Here is a 21,606-nt window from a genome sequence, read left to right as displayed (position 1 = left end):
CCCTGTTTCTCCACTTTCTTTGTCAGCTCCAGAAAAATTCATAGGAATATTAAGGAGGAGGTTTTAAAACAGGTTGCAATGGCAGACGGAATGACAAGGGAGGACGTTTATAAACTTAATTTCTATCTGGGTTGAGCCCAGGAACCTATTTCCAATGTCAAGGCTCAAACCCCCTAGTATATCTATAGATAAGTCTGAAGTGCTGCTGGGCATATGCCGAGTGCTTCTCCCCTCCCCAATCTACTAGTAATTTGCGTTTAAAAGTACTATTACTTCAATAATCCTTACAACAGCTCTGTAGGGTAGGCCAATACACTTATGATTATTTCCAATGGGGTAAGAGGACAGTGGGCTCACCTAAGGCTGCTCTACATATGTCTTGCTAAGATGAGATTTGAAGCAAGGACCTTCCCTGCATGCACTCTTAGCTGCAACGCTATGCTAGTTCTGAAGGCAAGCACGATAGAAAAGGGCTTGGATTCTAGACAAGTTCAAACTCTGACAGAAATAAGCATTCCAAAGACTGGCAAAGGTGGAGATACGTCCTTTATCTGGATACGAAAAGGGACTTTCTTAATGTACATGCCCTCCTTAAAATGGAGAGAGAAAACTGCCAAGCAAATCAGAGGCATCGGACAATCCTTTCCTGCAACTATCGCCTCCATCTGTTAGGAAGAAAAAGACAAAAGAAGTGAAAATATTTGTATCTTTTCTTTTTCCCTCCTCCATGGATTTATCTTTTTCTTTCTTCCTTGAAGCCCTCACCAAAACCACCAGAGCTTCTGCAAAGCCCTCAGCTCAACTCAGAGTCTTCACTGACAACCAAAACAGACCCCCCAGGAGATCTCTGCTCAAATCTATTAAATCAGTACCAATCTGCCTGGGAGGGCCAGCCCACAACCTCTTGGAGCCTGAGGGGGGGGGTGCCAAATCCCACAGGCCCCATCTATGCAGTATCCTGTTGTGTCAATTTCACCTCCTTTTTGCCTGGTGGCCCAACCAGTCATTGAACCTTTGAAGCTCCCTGAATTCAAAAAGAAAGAAGGAGTGTGGAAAACAGCAGAGTAGAGGGATAGTCACAGGCACTCTAGCCCACCACTCTTCTTCTCCCACTCAATCTCCCAGGGAGCAGGAGGAGGAGGAGAGGCAGAGGTGGCCAGGTAGATGGAGGCAGGGAGCCATTTCATGGATGGACCTGGCCCTGTTACCTAGGTACCAAGATCTTCCTGAAAGATCCATGTTCCTACCTCATTTGAGATGCAGTGGGCAGAGACTCATAAGAGGGTCTTCTCCATGGAGGCACCCCATTTGGAGAAAGCCCTACTTAGAGGAGGTACAGTTGGTGCTGAGACTGTATTAAATTTGACACTTTTTTTTAAAGGGCCAAACTTTTGAGGATGCTTTTATACTAAGTGCTTTTATGCTACTGGTTCCAGTTTTATTTATACTCAGAAATAATATCTCAATTTCAAAAATCAGGCAGAAAATCAACCTGTCCATTGCCTCTATGAACTCTTGTTTCCCCAGATGTTACCATCCCACTGGTAACATCTGAAACAAAACTCATGAGGGCAAAAACCAAGCCTTCTGTTTCTTTCCCCCATTCAACTCTGTCATGACAAACCGTCATGTACACTGATGGCGCACACACGTCAGAACCACTGCCACAAGAGAGGGCAGAAAATCCATGTTTGTGTGTGCACGTGCGTGTCATTTCTGGAGGAACAGAATGACATTGTAGGCCCCGTGACTACTTCAGTCCATTATTCCAAGGAAAAACACTTACATCCTCAGACATTTATCCTTCCCTCCGCTTGCTACTCTCTGACCATCAGGACTCCAGTCCACTGCAAACACCTGGGAACACAATGACATTAAGACACATCAGTGACATTAAGACAGACAGGTGCTCTAAAAGGCTGGAGTAGCTTAAGCCAAACACCTGGTGAGCTAGTTTACAAAAGTCAGTTTCCCCAAGAAATGCCTACATAAATTCATCTCTCTCTTGAGAACTAGAAACTTTGCTTTAAGAAAAAGAAGACAGTAGAAAATGGATCCTTAAAGGTACCAAATTCTGCACATTGTATTCAGTGCCAAGGTGGCCCGCGTTAAGCAGGTATGGAATATTACCATCATAGCTGTAAACTAGCTACGGAGAGGAAACCGAATGCTTTCTACATGCGCTGCATCCGACGCATCCTCAGCAACACCTGGCAGGACAAAGCTCCAAACAACACAGTCCTGGAACGAGCTGGAATCCCTAGCATGTATGCACTGCTGAAACAGAGACGCCTGCGTTGGCTCGGTCATGTCGTGAGAATGGATGATGGCCGGATCCCAAAGGATCTCCTCTATGGAAAACTCATGCAAGGAAAGTGCCCTACAGGTAGACCACAGCTGTGATACAAGGACATCTGCAAGAGGGATCTGAAGGCCTTAGGAGTGGACCTCAACAGGTGGGAAACCTTGGCCTCTGAGCGGCCCGCTTGGAGGCAGGCTGTGCAGCATGGCCTTTCCCAGTATGAAGAGACACTTGCCCAACAGACTGAGGCAAAGAGGCAAAAAAGGAAGGCCCATAGCCAGGGAGACAGACCAGGGACAGACTGCACTTGCCCCCAGTGTGGAAGGGATTGTCACTCCCGAATCGGCCTTTTCAGCCACACTAGACGCTGTTCCAGAACCACCATTCAGAGCGCGATACCATAGTCTTTCGAGACTGAAGGTTGCCAACTACTACTTAGCTGTAAACCACTTTGCGTAAATTGTTTTGTTTTTTTAAACGGCATAAAAATACATTCAACAAATAATTACTATATCTTCACCGATAACTGAATGGGAATTAGAACTCAAATATAATACAATCTAAACGTAGACAAACTTGCCATCCAGCATTCAGATGGCTAGAATGGAGATCCCATCAGAAACTGATACTTTTCCAGAAGGGTCACCTGCCAGCGTCCCTCAGGGGAAGTTCAACACCAATCTGGTGCCACCACCCCACTGCCAACTCCAGAGGCAAAGAGTGAGGGTGGAGGATTAGCATCTGTCGCTCTTTGAGAGGACGGGGCAAGGGAGTCTTGTTCTGCCTCTTCAAACTTATCTGTTTCAAGCTTGTTACTCTTGTGAGCTTTACCTCATCTGCGTGGCCCGGCAGGTCGACAGCCAGTTTCCGTGTCTTGGCATCCCACACCTTGAGGGTGCTGTCACTGCTCCCACTGACCAGCAGGCGGCTGTCGGCTGACCAGGCAATCTGGTATACCGCAGAAACGTGTCCTCGTAGAGAAGCCAGGTACCTGGGAGAAATGCTCGAATCAAACAGCTGGCTGACCAGACCCTCCGGCACCTGAGGTGGTGTGCCAAACCTGCCCCCCCAGCTGACAATGTGCCAGCCACCTTCTCTACTGATCTTTCTCCTGCTCCCTGAATTGGGAAAGGAAAAAGGGAATGGAGCAGGAGGAGGTGTGGAGGGCTAGAAAGTCATCAAAGCCCTCCCCCCAACTCCTCTGTACCTCCTTCTCCAATCCGAGGAGAGGAGGAATGGCAGGCATGACAATACAGGCACGCCCACCAACCAGCAACCTGAGATTACCACCACAGTTGACCTCTTGGATGGGCTAACCCTATCTGAATGGACCACACAGCGATACAGCCCATCTGCAGTGCACCACAGGCAAGGATTCCCTTCCCAATGTCAACACTTAAGCTCTCCTAAACAACCCACAGTTCATTTGTAGTTGCCTTACTGCATCAACATCATGAGTTCTTGAAATATTTTTTTAAAACAAAATGCAAAGCTAAAATGATCAAAAATTTTTCAATGAGAAACAATGTAGATTTAAACTTACTTCCCCGTCCTGCCCTCCCACAATTTAACAGACTTGTCAAAGGATGCGCTGGCAATGATGCGTGTATCAGGTGAGAAGACAACTTGGTTGATCAAGGCCTGGTGGCCCGTCATCCTCCCCAGTGCCTTTTTGTCCTCTGCAGGCACCCACAGAAACAGTGTGAAGTCATCTGACCCAGAGACGAGCCGTTCCGGTTCTTGCCCCTGTTGGCAGAAAAAACCAAGTGCCCTCTGCCTCCAAGTCTACTTGAAGAACAGGGTATTGGAATAGCTACCTGTTCTGATACCAGTTTAAGATACATCACACTTTTTACTTACACAGTGCACAACTTAACCTTTGGAATTCACAGCCACATGATGCAGCTATGCTACTAAGTGCCAAGAAACTAGACCAGAGGTTCCAGAGAGTCACAATGCCAAGTAGTCATTGATAGACCTGTCCTCCATGGATTTGTCTAATAATCCCTTTCTAAAGAAACCCAAACTAGTAGACATTACCATTGTTCCCTCTAAGGGGTCCGTGCTGATGTGTGGACTCCTTCAACAGCTGCACAGCACTAAGACTTGTCACAACAACACCTCCAGGTGTTTGGCAGGGATTTCGTCAAATCATTACTGAATTTCTGGGTCGCTGAGATCTGTGCTGCGGGGTGCTAGGCTGGAAAGTGTGTAGCGGTGCCACCACACACCTTAGTGGGAATCTTAGCAGGAACAGTGACCAACACCACATCTTTCAGCGCAAATTCCATGGATTAGTTGTGTGGAGTGTGAAGAAGTCCTTTCTTTTATCTGCCTTAAATCTCCTACAATCAGTTTCATTGACTGACCCCTAGTTCTACTGTTGTGAAAGAGGAAGAAAAATCTTGTCCATTCTCTCTAGTCTACACCATGCTTATTTTTATAAGCCTCAAAAATCTGTCCTCCCCTTTATCACCCTTTTGCTAAACTTTAAAGACCCAAACTTTGTTGTTTTTCCTCATAAGGGAAGTGCTCCAGGCCCCGATAACTTGGATTGTCCTCTTCTGCACTTTTTCTAGTTCTACAACAGGGGTGTCCAAACATTTTGGCAGGAGGGCCACATCATCTCTCTGACACTGTCAGGGGCCAGGAAAAAAAAAAGAATTTACATTTGAATAATTTTACATAAATGAATACGTTAGTTAGAGATGGAACTTATATTGAATAAATGAAGGTCTTGTAGTAGCTCAGGGCCTATAAAAGGCCTTGCACAAAGCGAGGCCAGCCTTTCCTTCGTTGCCACTGCTGCATCACAGATGTGAAACAGCAAGTAGTGGAGGGAGCCCTTGTCCCACAGCTCAGGTGAGAGGTCGAACAGTTGTCCTCACACTGAGAACAGTTGCGTCGGGCCAGCATGGGCTCCAGCAAGTCTCTGGAGGACCAAAGGCTCATTGGAGACTAGGGGCTTCCCGTGGGCCATATTTTGAGTCCCCAAGGGCCGCAAGTGGCCCCCAGGCCAGGGTTTGGACACCCCTGCTCTACAACAACCTTTTTGAGATGGTCCACAATGTTTTCGTTTTCCTAGCCCATCTGTCCACATGTAACTCATCAGCCAATTGTAGCCTAAAAGGAATAACCAACCAACTTCTGGAAACTTTCCTTGCCTGGTCACCTAGAAGTTAAGCCTCAGTCTCTACAGGAAACCAGCTACTGTGTTTCATGTCATGTGGCGTCAGAGTGGGAGACTTACCCTGACTTGTTTGTACCGCTGTAGTGCCTTCTCTTTTATTTCTGCCACTGTAAAGTAAGAAAAGTGAAGTTATTTATTTTATTTTTAAAAATATTTATACCATTCTTTTCATGGAAATGCCACCCAAGATAACCAATAACTATTACAATTGAATAAATAATAATTAAAATCAAACAGCTGAGTTAAGAACTAGAAAGCAGGAGAAAACTGCCCAAGAGTCAATTAAGAACCTTTTAATTGAGTGGGGTACTCATGGAACAGCGCAGGTTGGAATCTCTTTCCCATACTGCAAGGATGAAAGGATTGCCTAGGACCTCCAAGTGAGTTCATGGCGGAGGTGAGATATGAACTGGGAAAGTTCTGATTCACAGCTCAGTCTCTTAAACCGCCTCCCCCTACTACATCAGCTCTCAAGGGTAACAGTGGGAGCTGAGAAAACCTGAGGGAGCCCAAGGTGCGAGATGCTTACAGGATCCACTCACGTCCTGGGGGTTGACAGAGGCCTCGGCTGGCTCAAAAGCCCCTGTGCGGAGAACATAGTCCGTGCTGAGAGCCATGGTGTTCACCCAGTGCGCATGACCCTGAAGTGTGCGGCAGAGAACTCCCTGGGGGGGGGGGAGAAAAACAGAGATAAGAGACTTCAACCCAAAGCTCAGGTTTGCCTCCTTGTAGTTGCTGCACTGGCAAAATAGGGTTTATCAGACTTCTCAGATGCGTACTCAACTTGGAGATGGGATTAGAAGCTGAGCCAAGGAACACTGAACAGTGCACCAGCAAGGACAGGCAGGAACAGAGCCTTTTTACATAGGAGGAGGGAGGCATGGTCACTCCTCCAAAGCTAATCGACTGGGCAGAGTCCCTTGGCATCTGAAGCTGGTACCCCCTACGCAGAAAGGAGGAGCTCTGCTCACGAGTTCAGCCTCTCCCAACCACAGCTAGCGCAATGCTTTTTTGCACTTACATCTTGGGTCCTCCAGACTTTGATGGTTCGATCCTGTGAGGATGAGTAGAGTAAGCCATCTCCTCCCCACCTGATGCAAGTCACGGACTGCGTGTGACCTGTCAAGATCTTGTCACAGCGGCCCGCGATCGTGTCCCAGACGCGAACACTGCCATCCTTGGAAGAGCTAGCCAGGTAGCGGCACTCTGGGTTCCTGAGAATGACATCAGAACATCATAAACACAGCCATGGCCTCCTGTTGGGGCCCCTCCCAGATGCCCTGACCCCCGACTTACCCTGGAGCAGGCACCCCATGCCCAGGGTGGGGAGGCTTCCCTGCCCTTGAGGGGGGCAAAGAAGGTTGGCTCACCCCAACCAGACAGAGGGGGCTGGCAGGGCAAACAAGGAACACAGAAGGAAACAAGCCAGGAACAGGAAAGGCCTTTTCTGCCCCACCTGGAGGAAGGGGAGGAGCCAAAAAGGGGGCAGGCTTGCTCCATAAAACAGGGAAGCCAGGGATGAGAGGCAGGCAGTGTGAAGCAGGGAGCTGAACAGCTCCTGCTCCCAAGCCAGGTGTGGCAGCTCTGCTAAGGAGGAGGACAAGGGTACTGGAACCCCTTCCCCTCCAGCCAATCTGAGGCCTCCCTGGTTGGCAACCTTCAGTCTCGAAAGACTATGGTATAAGCCTACAGCACCCGGTATTCCCAAGCGGTCTCCCATCCAAGTACTAACCAGGCCTGACCCTGCTTAGCTTCCGAGATCAGACGAGATTGGGCATGTGCAGGGCGACTGAGGCCTCCCTGGGGGCGGAACAAGCCTGCTCCAGGCCCCTCCAGGGGTGGGCCCCTACACCTCCGTACTAAAATTCTGAGCTCAAACAGCCTTTATTCTGCATCAGATAAAGCTGTGTTCTTAGACCCGAGTAAACGGTTCAAACTGAGTACATATGTTTTGCCCACCCTTTTTTGGTATAGAGCGTTGCTTGTCACATGGAGGTGCAAGAACTATGCAAAGCTCCTCAGACTTTTGAGATCTCTGTTGGCATTCCCCACACATTTTCATAAGCGCTAGAAACATATTTTTGTCTCCTTTTATTTTCTGCGGAAAGCTGAGATTTTGCAGAGCACCCCATACTACATTCCACGTGCAACAGGGGCATGCACACAAACCATGATCATAAGAAAAGCCTGGCTGGATCATGTCCATCACTCTCCTTCCCACAGTGGCCAGACAAATGCATCTGGTCACAGGACTGCTTTAAGGAAGGACCTACACAGTCACCCGCTTGAAATTTAAATTCGGTTTATGTATATCTATAATGAAAAAGGGACAAGGGGATGGGGAATCTGGGACAAAACAGACTCACAAATGCAGGGGTTCCCAGCACAGGCATGTGATCCACTTGGAGTGCCCTGTGAGCACCCGGCCAATCTGAGTCCCTGTGGCCGGGTCCCAGAGAAATATCTGCGCAAAGCATAAATACGAAGGTTACCACCAGGCCAAACAGCTCCGTAATCTGCTTTCCGGCTATGTAAATTGTACCATCTTTCCAACTTCATGCAAAATGTACAGAGGTTGCATCTCCCACACCCACACGGTTTAACTGATGTCCTCTTTCTAAGAAGAGTGGCATATGGATGTCTAATAAAGAATTCAGCAACCTATAATTCCCAGAATTATTTGGGGTAGGGGAGGAGAAGCTAGAATTGTTGGCATATAACCAATAGAAATTTGTGACTTAAACAGAGCTGCACCTCCATCCTCTTCTGCTTCTGTAACAGAGTTCCCCACATGCCTTGGGCAAGTACCAGTTAAGAATACTAAGGAAATTCAATTCTGCACATGGGCAGAAGCACTCTGTCTTTATTATATTCATACACAGCTGAGCCATGGCACTGAAAAAAAAAAATTTGAGGGGCTAAACATTGCCCAGTCAAAACTTGCTGGTTATTTATTTATTTATAGATTTATACCCCACTTTATCTCCCCAAAAGGTATTCAAAGTGGCTGACACCAAAATGAAAGAGTGTCCCCTACCTGGCTGTTCTTACATCCAGATGCCAGTTTCCTGCCATCAGGTGACCAAGCTATGCTAAGCACCCAGTGACGGTGTCCTGGTAACGCACAAGAGATAGGAGTGGGTAAGAAAATATGGTTCCCAGTTCCCCCATCCACATGTTCCCCAAACAATTCCCAGAATGCATTTCTCACAGACTGGCACCTCACCTCATCAAGACTCACCCTTGGCTGTGAACTGTGGGGTCTCCGTGCTAAGATCCCAAAAGCGCACAGTTGTGTCACCAGAGCCACTGGCCAAGTACCTGAAGGAAAGCAGAACAGCTGGGCACATCTGCTACCAGGGCAGAATCTGGCATCTTGAAAAATGTCATATGATGTAACTTATACTGTTTGTTAAAGATGGTGGCGTAGAGAGAAGGAAGGGAGGAAGGCATTGGAGATGTTTTTGAGTTCTTTCCCCCCCCCCGCCCGAACTCTGAGGACTAGACTTTTTTTTTTTTTAAGTACGAAAGGTATCTAGCCCTCAGGACTGCAGAAAAAATAAACTTCATAGAAACACCTTGCCCTTCTCTTCCTCCCTTTTGTCCACACTGGATCAAAAAAAATCCTACAAGTCTCTTTACTGCTATGGGTATAAAGGCAGTAATTTAGCCACTCCAGGGGAAAAGTGAGAAGCCACAACAGGGTGACGGATGGGTCTGGAAGGTGAACATGTCATTCGCATAGGCAAATCACCTTTAAGCAAACATTCATACAGCTGTGCCCCTACTTACTTCCCGGTGGGGCTGAAGGCAACTGAGATGACAGCCTCACTGTGACCCTCCAGGGAGCTCGTGCAGCGTGTCACAGCACGCACCTTGAAGATGGCCTGTGGCTGGTAGACAATCTCAACCACCCGCTCCGTCTCTAGGCCCTGCCCAGCCAGCGTTGTCTCCAGGGATGTGACAATTTCGGAGTCTTGTACGTAGAAGGCCAAGGGGCACGGCTCCTCCTTTAGCCAGAGAGACTTAGGTTTTAGTTTTTTAAATCAGTATGGGGATAGCAGAAAACGGCAGCTTTAAAGTGCCACACAAAGGTGGAACACGTCAGCGTCTGACCGATCATCTTAGGGTAGCACAACCATGATTAAGGATTGCTTCGGGATCCTGTTGTGATCCCCATTGTTAATTCTTATTAGGTCTCACAGACCTGATACTTGATCTATTTACTTTTTTCCTTCAACTTAAAATCTATTGGAGATATTAATAAAAACAAATAAAGCAAAAGATTCCATCCAGTTACAACAGTTCAAGGCCATTTAACTGACCCATCATCCTTTAATTTGTCTAATCCTTTTTTCAAACCTTTGCCACATCTCCTGCGACTAAACTTCAGAAGTTAATGATGTACTGTATGATCAAATGCTTCAGACCTTCACTTGCTGATTATCTTCAGTGAGGGACTCCAAATACCAAGTATTACAAGGCAGGGTGCAAAATGTGGCTCTATTCATAATTTTACAAACTTCTCTCCCCTGATCTGCAAGCTCCTGGTAAAATAACTGCAGGCGCAATCCTAACCCACTTTCCAGCACCGACATAAGTGTAATGCAGCTCTGAAGTAAGAGAACAAACATTCCCTTAACTTTGGGAGGCCTCCATGAGTGCCACCCAACTGCAGGATGCAGCACATGCCCCATTGGCACAGCTATGCCAGGGCTGGAAAGTAGATTAGGATTCGGGCCTGCTTGATTTGTTTTTTAATTAGCAGGTAGAGAATATTACACAGCTAATGATCTTTGGAAATTCAGGGCAAGCTCCAAATCATTGACACCTTTAGAAGAGTAAGCCACAAGTTCCTGATTTCTCACAGCTTGAGAAATACTCAAGCTACTTTCCCACCCAACCAAAATCTTTTTCCTGCCTTTTACAGGTTCTTGTGGGAAGCTAGTTATCCCCACCCTCATCTCAATGCTCACATCAGGAGGCCACCCCACACAGGTACCTTCTGCAAGAGGGCATTGCAGACCAGCTGTAGCTTCTCAGGCGTGATGTCAATGGGGACATCAAAGGGAGAGCCCAAGACCTCACCGGCTTCATTTTTGAACTGAATCAGGAGTCGCTCAACATCTGTTTTCATTTTTAAAAACCTTCTTCCTTGCACTGTAGAGCCTGTAAACAACGAGAAGATCAAACACGAGAGTCTTTGCACCCCTGGAGGATGTAGATCCATCTCTGTGCAATCAATTCTTTCCACCCCTCCATCTCCCCACAAAACCCCACGCGAAGATATTCAGTTTTTCTCATCCCACACTCAAAATGCTGGCTTGATAATTATCCCCAATTGGCTCAGGGGTGGATCCAAAGGGATTGTGCCCCCCAAAAAAACTGGGTGCGTGCCCCCCCAAAACTGTTGTGCTAGCAGGGAAGGGCGCCTGCTGGGATGGGGAGCAAAATCAGGCACTAGGGACTAGGGGAACACACACTGGGAGGGGTGCCAGCAAGATTGGCTAGAATGGGAGCCCAGCTCAATCCAACAGGAAGATCTGGGCTCCAAGTCCAGGCAGGACTTTGCACCTTTGCACTGAGGAAATGACCATTGAGGTCATTAAGTTCAACCGGGTTCCCAAGTCTGGGCTGGAGCCCCGATCTACTCACCTGGTTGATCTGGGCTCTGGAGTTAAGGGAGTGCTCATGCACCCCCCCCCCAACACAAACACTGGATCCGCCCGATTGAGGATGTAGGTTCATCTCTGTGCCGTCTCCCTTTCCCCAAACTTCTTTCCACCCCTCCAACCTCCCCACAAAAAGCCCCATGCCAAGATGTGGTGACGGCATCTGGCCTGGATGCCTTTAAAAGGGGATTGGACAAGTTTCTGGAGGAAAAATCCATTACAGGCTACAAGCCATGATGCATACGTGCAGCCTCTTGATTTTAGAAATGGGCTGTGTCAGATGCAAGGGAGGGCACCAGGATGAGGCACCAGGACGCAGAAGCGTGCGTGGCCTCTGGGACACCAAGTGCCTCGGGAACAAAGTGCCAGGTAAGGCACCGCGAGTTGAGCGTCTGTGCGAGTTCAGCAGCAGGGCGAGGAAGCCAGGACCCCAGATACCGCCCTTTCTCTTCCCTTGAGAAGAGGACTGCTAACCAGTGTAGGGTTTTTAAGTACCCCTAAACAAAAACAAACAAAATAAAAAAGCTATGGAGTCAGACAGCCAGCAGCGGGGTGGGGGCCACAGGATGTGGTGATGGCATCTGGCCTGGACGCCTTTAAAAGGGGATTGGACAGGTTTCTGGAGGAAAAATCCATTGCAGGTTACAAGCCATGATGTGTATGTGCAACCTCCTGATTTTAGAAATGGGCTATGTCAGATGCAAGGGAGAGCACCAGGATGCAGGTCTCTTGTTATCAGGTGTGCTCCCTGGGGCATTTGGTGGGGCCACTGTGAGATACAGGAAGCTGGACTAGATGGGCCTATGTCCTGATCCAGTGGGGCTGTTCATATGTTCTTCACTTTTTTTCTCATGCCACCCTCAAAATGCTGGCTTGATCATTATCCCCAATTGCACTGAGTTTTTTTCTCCTTCGTTCCAGCCAAGCCAAGCCAAGCCAAGCCAGGATGCATCTCTGTCCTCCCCCATGAATTTTCTCTGCCCCAGTTCTTCCTCCCCCTTTCTCAACCTGGGTCAAACTGCTGCCCCCACTCCCCAAAGCCTGCATCAGGGTCTGTCTGTTCCTGCTTTTCCTTCATCCCCTTTGCAGGCAACGAGAAACAACAAGCCTTGTCTTACCCTGCGTTGGAAACCAGCCTCCGCCAACACACTAGAGGTTGCAGATGGCTTTGCTCCACGTGGGAAGGAAGTGGAGCCGTCATCACCTTGCGCCTGGTGAACGCTGTTTATGGTGCCCAGAGATGGAGCTGGACTGCCCTCTAGTGGGCAAAGTGGGGAAAAGTCCCAAAGCGACCCTTTATTTCAGCACCAGCTCCTCAGTGCTCATATTTCAGTGGTCTCCAAACTGCAATTTGGACTCCCCCAAAAGATTTTATCCAGCCCACAGCAACTTAAAATATTTTTTATTGCTAACTTTTTTTGACTAACATTTGACTTTTTTTTTTTACTCATTATAGATCATTTCTCAGTAACTGATCTATAGGTCATTAACTGATCTATAGATCCATTAAGCAAAACATTGTTTCTTTGTAATTGTCTCATTTTTGTTTTTTTATTGCTAACTTTTTTTGGCTAACATTTGACTTTTTTTTTTTACTAATTATAGATCATTTCTCAGTAACTGATCTGTAGATCCATTAAGCAAAACATTGTTTCTTTGTAATTGTCTCATTTTTGTTCTGGATCATATCATGCTGATTATAAAAAACAAGATCCAAGTAAAACTTATACATTCATTTAAAATTCATTCATTCATTTATGAAACTGATCTTTTTTGGGCCTGCAACAATTTATTTTATTTTTCACATTTTTATAACCCCAAAGAGCTCAGGATGGTGTACACAGCTGAGCCCCTCCTTTTGTCCTCATAACAACCCTGTGAGGTAGGCAAGGATGAGAGAAAGTGACTGGCCCAAGGTCACCCACAAAGTTTCATGGCTGAGAGGGGATTGAAATCTAGATCTTCCAGGTCTAAGTTCACTTCCCCAACCAAGACACCACTCTGCTGTACAATATATGATGTAGCCCTTGTACTGAAAAGTTTAGAGAGCCCTGTTCTATTTCATCAGATGCAGTGGCGTAGCTAATGATCGTGTAGCCCAGTGCCAAGCTCAAAATGTTGCCCTGGAAGTGATGTCACAACTGCAAGTGATGTCACGTCTGGACTTTTTCAAAAATGAAAAGGCATCTGTCTGCTCTCTGGGGTTAAAGATTTGTAGCCCCCCCCCAAATCAAATTAAGTAAATAAATAAAAATGTGCCCCTGATAGGTTCGAGACACTGTATTGGAGTGAAGAGAGATGGTTATTCTTCTCTTGCTAAATATAAGAGGGGCACCTCTTGAACAACAATCAGTCTCATAGGTCAGTTTTGAGTTAAGAAAATCCACTTTTTGTTCTACAAGGCAATTGCGCTTTCATTTTCTGGTTAATTAGCCATAACTTTTGATAGAATACAGATATTCCAATGGGGTTTGTTTCAGTGCATTCTACATTAAATTATCTTTCCAACAATATATAACATGATGGTATTAATCATATATACCAAGATTTTCACAATTTTGGTCACTAGTGTCAAGCGCAACTTGTTGCCCCCCTAAACCTTGACGCCTGGTGCAACTGCTACCCCCTGTACCCCCTTAGCTACGCCACTGATCAGATGCTTCTCTGCCCACTGATAATAACTTCTTCATGTGTTCGATGGAGTGGTTTCTAGTCCACAAAAACTGATGCTACCATAAATGTGTTAGGGCCCAAGCCTATACAATTATCCAGTGCAGCTTGCCAATGAGGCATGCACTGCATCCTCTGGTGGGGAGGCAGTCACAGAGGCCTCCTCAAGGTAAGGGAACATTTGTTCCCTTACATTGGGGCTGCAATGAGACTGCACCAGTGCTGGAAAGTTGGATAGGGTTGGGCCCTTAATCTTTAAGACACTACAATTTATTTCATTCTTTTTTTTCACATTATACCCTAATTCTTCATCAGACTGAAAATGGAAATATACAATAAAAACCATATCCAATTCTAAAGTAATCAAAACCAGAAAACCACCAATGAAACAAATAATTAGTAAGTACTAATGAATTTGTTATGCCAGTGGTTCTCAAACTTTTAGCACTGGGACCCACTTTTTAGAATGAGAATCTGTCAGGATCTACTGAAAATGGTGTCATGACCAGAAGTGACATCATTAAGCAGGAAAAAATTTTTAACAACCTTAGGCTGCAATCCTACTCACACTTACCCAGGCGTAAGCCCCTCTGACTATCACTGTTAAAAGCATATACATAGTAACCTGTTAAAAGCACAGATCTGTAACATTTCCTCAAATGCAGTCATGTACCATAGTACAATCAAGTCTAATATATTAAAAATAAAATAGTGAAGTGAATGGGGACCCACAGGAAATTGGTTCACGACCCACCTAGTGGGCCCTGACCCACAGTTTGAGAAACTCTGTGTTATGATATAGCTCGCTGTGTGCCCTAACATATATAACACAAGTGTCTAACACATGTGTCTAACATATGTGCCTAACACATGTCTGTGCCCTAACACACTTATGGTAGCATCAGTTTTTGTGGACTAAAGACCACTCCATCAAACGCATGAGTAAGTTATTCTCAACGGGTAGAGATGCATCTGATGAAACAGAACAGGGGTCTCTGATGCCAAAGACGCATGCCAGTGCTTCCAAGAACAGAGTTTATTAAAAATGACTATAGAAGGGGAAAGGGGCATGGTTCAAACTGGCAGTCAGGCATTTGAAATTAGAGGCAAAATTAAATCCAAGCTTCCTGGACTTATAGAATCGAGTATAGAATTTACTTACCCAGTTGCAGTTCCTTTGTCTCCTGGGTCCCGAGGGATATGCAGCATTGTACAGCATGTAAGTGCTGGACCAACACAAACACCATCTTGATCCAGCCACCTCTCTTTACAGGGGTTTGGGAGGTTCCGGGTTTTACTTTTCCTGTTAGCTGACCCAACAGGGGGAAACCCTAGCTCCCCCAACCTCATCTTAGCAGCAGATCCCGCTGGATGCTAGCTCTAGTGCTGGAACTGCTGGGTTGCCAGTGGTTCCTGCCTGGTTTGTTATTCTACCAGAGGCAGATGTCAGCCACACAGGCACTGCCAATACCAATCCCTGATTAAGCCTTCCCAGAGGACATGCAGGTTACAGGTTGTGGTGATGAGACTGCCTGAGCCAACAAAACCACCTCTGTGATATACTCAGACAAGGACTTCCCTTGTAGGGTGAAAGGGTTCCATTTCTCACAGGTGCATTTACACACAATGGCATCAATTCATCTATTGTGGGAGATGCTCCAACCCATCAATGTCCTGTTCCACACTTCCTCTTTTGCTCTATCTTTTCAAATCTTTTCAAATGGGAGGAGCAGCAGCAGAGACAAGTAGGTGGATGGAGGTGGCCAGCCCTTACCAATTTGCTGGTCAAAGCAGTCACATCAGTTGGCCCTGTGAATGGGGTGGCCCTGGGCATTCCCAATACTTTGGATTTATTTTTCTCTACTGCCAGTGCAATGAATTCTTCTTGGCAATGGTGGAAGTGGAACAGCATTGCACAAGCATCCTGCACCGGAAGGGGCAATATAGCTAGTACACCAGCCAGGTGGGATGAGAGGGTTTCACCTCTAACTCAACCAGTTATCTCTCTTCGGCATATCCTTCCTTCCTCTTCCCAGAATCCCTTTTCCAGGTAGATAGCAAGCATATGGGACCTCTCAATCCTTATCCAAGTCTGGAACTCCTGTAAATAAGTATCTTCTTTCTTTATTACCACATGCCTTCAAGTGGTCTTCTTAATAAAAGTCTCCCAAACCCTGTTGTGTAAAATCAGCTATGCTAACCAGCAAGTCCAAGATGGGTAGCCACAGCAAATTCAGATCCAGATGTGAAGTCAGAACTTTTCCTCTGTGGGGACTACTTGACACTGAATCTTTGATGCCCCTTCGCCCACCTGCAAGGGCTCCTTTTGGAGCTTGGCACCATTTCCTTAGATTTTCACCATCGTGAATCTAGTGCCATTCACAAACATATCTATTGCACTGCTCCTCCAATTCCAGATGTGTTAGAATGCTTCCCGAGTGTTAGAATGTTGAGAACAGCATGGGCAAACCACTTCCAGTTTAGCTCGTGCTGTTTCTCAACATTTTAACACTTGGGGAACCCTGTGGAGGGCTGCACGAGGCTCCCCACACCTCCTGCTGCTTGCAGAAGCCCACAGTAAATAAAAGCTTCCCCCTCACTCTCCTCAGCAACATGATCCTGGGTATTGCACTGCTGCCCTTGCCCCTCCCCCGCAAAGACTTACTTTGCTCCCTAAAACTTTGAGAACCACTGTCTTAGGGCACCTGATGCAACCACTTTGTTGAAGCTAAGTATGGTCTGGTCAATACCTGGATTGGTAACTCCCTAGGAACTCCATGTTTCATGAAGGAAGAATGCATGCCATAAGAATCTTGGCCTACTGATGAAACATTTGAGGCTCCCAATTTAAGTGCATATGAATATGGAACTCTGGACCAGGATGACTTGCTGCAAGTTGGATTCATTTGCCTATACGCCTACAAGTTCCTTTGCTAAGGACTCTTTTCGCTCCCACCTTCCCCCTGCCTTCTCCCTAATGATGCCTTCAGCTTGATGAAAGGCAAATTGAGTGTTTCTAACCTAGGACAGGCAAGGCAGACAAAGGAATCTAAGGGGGGAAAGCCCACAGAGAATCAACACAAAATTGCAGTATTTTATATAGATATATATTTTTTCAATCAAAACACAATTAAATATGGTTTAAGTACATGAATACTTGGGCATGAGACAATAAGAAGGTGGTACACAGTACCAAAAAACCTATACACAGCTTTTTGCTTCTGGCAGACCAACGCACAGTGCCTTGCGAGATCAGGTATTGCAACAGTAGAACAAACGCTTCGTCCATCAAAGCTTCCGAAATGCTGGAGATGGATAGGGAGGTTCTCCTACAGGTGATTGAGGGGGTGTCTGTTGTGTATTTTTTTTTTTTTTTGCACAAGTCATCAGAAAACAAAAGCAAATAGGAATTTTTATTTTTTTTAAAAAGCAACAACCCAGAAAATGTTTCAAAAGAGGAAAAACACAACAAAAACTGGAGTGGACCTCATCTTGAGTGCCTGGGACACTCTAGTAAGTTAATTGCCCCTTGTAGATAACTAGAACAGTGACAGTGCTCCTTCACATAGCATAAAGAACGCCATCAATCAGAGAAGTATACGGAAGAAAGCCCAATGCCTTAAAACTGGCATTTTTTAATTTTTATTGTTTTGGTTTAGCCCAAAGGGCACGCAGGTCATTTTCCCCCCACCTCCAATTTCAACCCCTGTGGCGTGTGGCCATTGCAGGACAAGGCCAGTGTGAAGCTGAGTGTTGCAGAAGCAAGGAACCAAATCTAGGACAAAGGGAAGTTATGAATTAAATTGGAACTTGCTTGCAACTTTCGGGACCAGCACAGATATGAAGGAAGGGAAGTCCAGTTCAGAACTCTTCAAGTAAAGAAAACTCAAAATGGCTCCAAGGTTCGAAAGACTGCAGCCCTCTCCAACAGGTTAAGGTGCCCTGTGCCTTTCTGATTGTGGATTTTCTTGTTTAAAAAAAATCTACCTCCAGTCCCTAACACAGACCATACTGTGGTTCCAAGTTGTTTTAAGATGCGTAATGCTTTGCAGATGGAGCTGGGGTCTGTTTTACCAGCAATGTCTTTCATCATTGGGAATACAGCGTGGATGCTGGAGAGAAGCAAAATAAATTGCACTCGATAGGGGAAGTCTTGGCTCCCCTGCTCCCCTCCCCATAATGTTCTTTTGAAAGGGAGGGGTGTATCTCCACTGGTTGAAGTTAACAGTGCTTGGTTTCCACTGGCTGTGTCAAAGGAGGAGCCAGCCAACAGGAGCTGGGGAAGGACCAAAGGGCAGAACACCAACATTCCCTGACCTGAGGATTCTGAAGATCATAGCTGGACAAAAAAAAAAAGGAAAAGTTAGTTTGAAAGTGGAATGGCATCCCATAGCAAAACAAAGGCCCCCTCCCGTTTCTAAGCTAGCTAGAAAGACTCTTGGATGAGAAGAGGAAACTCTTCTCATTTTTGCCCTAAAAGGTGGTGGTTTGAGTTCTCCAATGCGAACACAGCTGGACCTTTTGGAAAAAAAGGTTCTCCCAAATGGAAATGGCTTCCAAGCTTTTCTCTTACAAAAGCACTGGAAAGATTCAAATAAACTTCCAGTACACTGTTGGAGGAACTCTCTGTTCACAAAAGCAGGGTGAAGGCGAGAGAGTCACACTCTCAACAGCAGTAGAAATGGACACAAAATCTCTCACTAGGTCTGTTTATGCAGCACAGCACTGGAAGGAAGCAGAATGCGATCAAGTCTGATCCGATTTTTCATTAACCCAGAGAGCACCACAAACAGGGAGAGAAAGCAAACAAAAGTGAACCAGAGCACCCCTATGATGTTTCCAGAGCTCCATATGATTCAAGAAGGTAAGTCAAGCTTCACAGCACAAACAGGAAGGAGGAGAATGCCCCTGGGGCTTCTTATTACTCCAAACAACTATTTAGCCAGAGCACCTTTCCTTACAAACAAAGGCTACAATGTTTGGGGCTGTCTAGCTTGGAAAAAAGGTGGTTAAGGAAAACATGACTGAGGCTTACAAAGTTATGTGCGGTATTGAGAGAGTGGATAGAGCAGTGATTTTCAACCTTTTCCATCTCACGGCACACTGACAAGGCACACCATCAGTTTTTGGACAATTGACATGGTACACTGTGCTGTCAGTGGGGGGCCTCACATCGCCCAATAGCCCTACTAATAAATGACCCTCTCCCAAATTCCCGCGGCACACCAGTGTGCCATGGCACAGTGGCTGAAAATGGCTGGGATAGAAGCTGTCTCTCTTCTCTCTCACAGTACTAGAAATGGGATCATCAATGAAACTGACTGGCAGGGCAAAGATGGAGAAAAGGAGGTATTACTCCACACAACACATAAACTAGTCTGTGGTGACAGTTACTAGCTTGATGGCTTTGCATCACCTACAGATTCAGCTGCTTGTGGGCTTCCCCAGAGGCCGTTTGGTGGGCCCTTGTGGAAAACAAAATGCTAGACTAAATGGCCTCTGGCTTGGTCCAGCACAGCCTCTCTTATGTTTATGAATCCGCTATAACATTTGTCTCCCATTCCAAGGGCAGCCGACCTCTGTCTAGTCAAGAAGCCTGCAAAGACCATCAACCACCTCCATTACCTTTGTAATCTTTTCTAAAGTTGGCTCAGGCTGTGCCTGCTGCATGACATCGTTGACGATCATCTTTGCTATCCTCCAGGCCATCTCTTCTTGGGCCTAAAGCAGACAGAGGGGTCTTGAGCATAGGAGGCACACATGCTAAAACATACAAGCCAGCTGCAGAGGGGAACCCAACTGCCTTAGCTACAGTCTGCTACTCTGAGAAGGGCAGTAAGTGGAACAAACTTCTTCATAGCTGCAGTTCTGTATCTTTGTGCACAATTTGTTCCCATGCTAAATTTTGGGCACTGCGATTTCCTGATATGGAGTATACCCACCCCTCAAAAAACTCCACTTGGCTGAATTATATCTACATTTCTAGTTGTTTCTGGCTCCTTAGTTAGATGCTTGAACATATGGCCTACCTCATCCGTGTTGCCTTGCACCCATTTCTTCATCGCTTGTGAAAACATGGACCCTGGAAGGGGGGGGGGGAAGAGACAGAAAAGTCAAATTAACAAAGGACCAGTGCAGTTTCTTGGTCTAAAAATGGGGAAACTTGAGCCTGTCTGGTAGGGAGGAGCTTCCCAGATGCCACCCTGGAACCACTAGAGAACTGTCATATTACAAACCTCTGGCAACCCCAACTGCGACAAGCAGGAGTGGTGTTAGAGGTCAGCCAGGTAGGGCCCTGATCAGTGGTTCACACCCATCACAGGGTTCACCTGGCCAGACAGATCTCCATACCCTCAGTACTAGTGACAGTGGTAGCACCCAATGCAGTGTGGTGGCAGGAGGGATGTAATGGGAGGCCCAGTGCAAGGCTTCGACCCTGAACCTCCAACAACCTCATGCTGACACTGGACACAAAGTATTGAAAGAGCTCACAGAATAAGCAACCTAAAGAAAGGGGGGGAAGCTGAATAGGTCTGCCATCTAGTCAAATATCTGGCTGGCCATTCAAAATTGATTTGTGAACTTCTCGCCTCTGAGCTTCCTGGTCACACCCTATGCGCTCTCTCACTGCCAGATTTCCTCCCACTCTGAGAGGATGCCTTCTGGCCTTCCCCTCTGTCCACTGGACTACTCTTAACCCTTTTAATTCTAGGTCCCATTGACCTATTGTCATCTCAGTCCCTGCCTGCATTTCCAGGCCAGAAAAAGCAAAGCAAACTAATCAAAGGAGTAGCAAAAAAGGAGTATTTAGTTTGATGCCTTTCACTAAAAGCTTTAGAGGTGGCCATTTCAGGTTCTTCTATGGCACGTATCCTGTTAACCAAAAACACATTTCCAAATTCTTGGGGCTATTTTGCTGCTGCCTGCCTTTCCCAGGCTCCCTACTATTTGCAGTCCTGGGGGCTACCTAGCTCCTCTCAAGGATAAAGGCAACACAGCCAACATCAGTCAGAAACACTTCTGTCTGTCTCTCCCCTCTCTGACATCAGGACACTGCAACCAACTGCTGTCAGAGGTTTAATTGCTGCTGCTACCATTACATGGGTAGAAAATGCTGAGTTTTGGGTCCCAACCTGGCATGACAGTTCTTGGAGAGCACTGCTTGGGGACATCTCTCTGCCTTGCATTTCACCCCACCCTACACAAGCCACTGTCACCACTGTTCTTCCTCAAAGTTAAAACTGGCCACCAGTTACATTCACCCAAAGGGATGCATAATGGCAGAAGGTGGGTGCTGCCTTGGGGCAGGGAAAACCAGAAGATACAGCTTTCCAATCAGTAGACAATGAGTCATACAACACAGAATGGCAGCCAAAGCTCTGGAGAGTGCTATCTTCAAGGGCAGTGGTTCCCAAACTGTGAGCCGTGGCACCCTGGGGTGCCACAGAAACCAGCCAGAGGACCATAGAACCCTTGCAAAAGACCAGCTGCCCTTTACAATATATAGGATTGTAGCCCTAATGGGGAGCGAAGCCAATGGCCCAATAGGTCAAGGGAGCCACCAGTCAAAAAGTTTGGGAGCCATTGTCCAAGGGAATTGCAGGCAAGGAGGAAGAGGAGGAGGAAGGCCAACCTTTAGACTTCTTGACATCAGGCTCTGGTTCAGACTCTCTGATGAACTGGCCCAAGTCACTAACTCGCCCAAATGTCATCTTCCTGCAGCATCAGTCAGTAAATGAAAAGAAGAAGAGAAGAGCGTCTAGGGTTGTTAG

The 21,606-nt window shown here is 46.5% G+C and overlaps 2 protein-coding genes across 2 annotated transcripts in view; both read right to left on the bottom strand.

Moving 5' to 3' along the window:
* Positions 1-539: 539 nt before the first annotated feature.
* On the bottom strand, positions 540-12,342 carry NLE1 (notchless homolog 1). Its single transcript, XM_066635995.1, has 13 exons — positions 12,283-12,342; positions 10,495-10,661; positions 9,285-9,502; positions 8,734-8,813; positions 8,530-8,606; positions 7,859-7,956; positions 6,514-6,706; positions 6,022-6,157; positions 5,553-5,599; positions 3,846-4,048; positions 3,134-3,293; positions 1,787-1,857; positions 540-665 (listed from the first exon to the last, which is right to left on the bottom strand). Exons 2-13 carry the CDS (start codon positions 10,627-10,629, stop codon positions 653-655), a joined length of 1,431 nt encoding a protein of 476 aa, XP_066492092.1. The 5' UTR covers positions 10,630-10,661; positions 12,283-12,342; the 3' UTR covers positions 540-652.
* A 4,622-nt stretch (positions 12,343-16,964) lies between these two features.
* AKAP10 (A-kinase anchoring protein 10) overlaps positions 16,965-21,606 on the bottom strand; it is a 34,190-nt gene continuing 29,548 nt past the window's right edge. The window contains exons 12-15 of the mRNA XM_066636506.1: positions 21,468-21,550; positions 19,864-19,916; positions 19,460-19,555; positions 16,965-18,173 (exon numbers count right to left, since the gene is read on the bottom strand). Of these exons, the coding sequence (XP_066492603.1) occupies positions 18,168-18,173; positions 19,460-19,555; positions 19,864-19,916; positions 21,468-21,550 (238 nt within the window). The 3' untranslated portion in view covers positions 16,965-18,167. The remainder of the gene's footprint in view (positions 18,174-19,459; positions 19,556-19,863; positions 19,917-21,467; positions 21,551-21,606) is intronic.

The sequence above is a fragment of the Tiliqua scincoides genome, chromosome 8 (assembly GCF_035046505.1).
Source record: "Tiliqua scincoides isolate rTilSci1 chromosome 8, rTilSci1.hap2, whole genome shotgun sequence".
Taxonomy (NCBI): Eukaryota; Metazoa; Chordata; class Lepidosauria; order Squamata; family Scincidae; genus Tiliqua; species Tiliqua scincoides.
This window is presented reverse-complemented; position numbering and strand designations above follow the sequence as displayed.

Bases quoted from the DNA above. Each gene is read 5' to 3' on its own strand.
- NLE1 (XM_066635995.1), bottom strand. From the start codon at position 10,629: ATGAAAACAGATGTTGAGCGACTCCTGATTCAGTTCAAAAATGAAGCC. The intron at 4,049-5,552 runs GTAAGTCTCCCA...TTCTGCCAACAG, and splicing joins AGCGGTACAAACAAGTCAGG to GGGCAAGAACCGGAACGGCT. The intron at 1,858-3,133 runs GTAAAGCTCACA...TTGTGTTCCCAG, and splicing joins TGCCGGGCCACGCAGATGAG to GTGTTTGCAGTGGACTGGAG.